Source organism: Apaloderma vittatum, unplaced genomic scaffold (assembly GCF_000703405.1).
Source record: "Apaloderma vittatum isolate BGI_N311 unplaced genomic scaffold, ASM70340v1 scaffold5877, whole genome shotgun sequence".
Classification (NCBI taxonomy): Eukaryota; Metazoa; Chordata; class Aves; order Trogoniformes; family Trogonidae; genus Apaloderma; species Apaloderma vittatum.
Genome location: NW_009726583.1, coordinates 8,040 through 8,669, shown reverse-complemented (window position 1 = coordinate 8,669; position 630 = coordinate 8,040). Strand labels below are relative to the sequence as shown.

The following is a 630-nucleotide window of genomic DNA, read 5'->3' as shown; positions in this document are numbered from 1 at the left end:
GGGTCATCCCCTTATATCTAATCTAAATCTCCCCTCTTGCAGTTTCAGGCCATCACCCCTTGTATTTAGGAAAGCCTTGCAGAGGAATTTAAAATGCTGGTTTGTTTTTTTTAGCAGAGAGGTATAAGCTAAGTCGCTCCTCCCTCACTTGTCCTCCCTTCCCTATGAGGTCTCATCTTTTACAACCCCTCTCCCCCGGCCCCTCCGGCTCACCCCCAGCCCAGGCTCCATCACTCACTGGTGAGTGGGTCGATGCTGCTGGGGAACTGGTAGTTTTTCAGACGTCCCAGCCAGGGCGGGCGCTTGAAGGCGCAGCACAGCATCTCGCAGTAGTGCTCGTCCCCCGCCGCATCGTCCCCTCCCGGCTCCGCTCCCGCCGGCGGGCCCGGCGCGCTGCCGAAGGCGCCGGCTTGGCAGGGGCTGGGAGAGACCACAGGGTTGTTTTAAAGGGCAGAAATCCTCTTCTGGCAATTTGCCTTAAGGCCTTCGAACCGTTAATAAAGCAGCTGCGTCCCTGGAAGCCCAGCGTGCGTGGGCACCCGGCAGGGAAACGCTTGCCAGCCCCACTCCGACTCACATGCGGCAGGGCTCTCGTCGTCTGAGGTGACGTCGGGGTCAGTCAGGCTTTTC

At 59.2% G+C, this 630-nt stretch overlaps 1 protein-coding gene across 1 annotated transcript in view; it reads right to left on the bottom strand.

Annotated features, from left to right (window-relative positions):
• The window catches only part of LOC104276877 (cyclic nucleotide-gated cation channel beta-1-like), a 9,467-nt gene extending 8,856 nt beyond the window's left edge, over positions 1–611 (bottom strand). Inside the window, exons 1-2 of the mRNA XM_009873334.1 lie at positions 578–611; positions 239–420 (exon numbers count right to left, since the gene is read on the bottom strand). Of these exons, the coding sequence (XP_009871636.1) occupies positions 239–323 (85 nt within the window). The 5' untranslated portion in view covers positions 324–420; positions 578–611. The remainder of the gene's footprint in view (positions 1–238; positions 421–577) is intronic.
• Between the last annotated feature and the right edge of the window lie 19 nt (positions 612–630).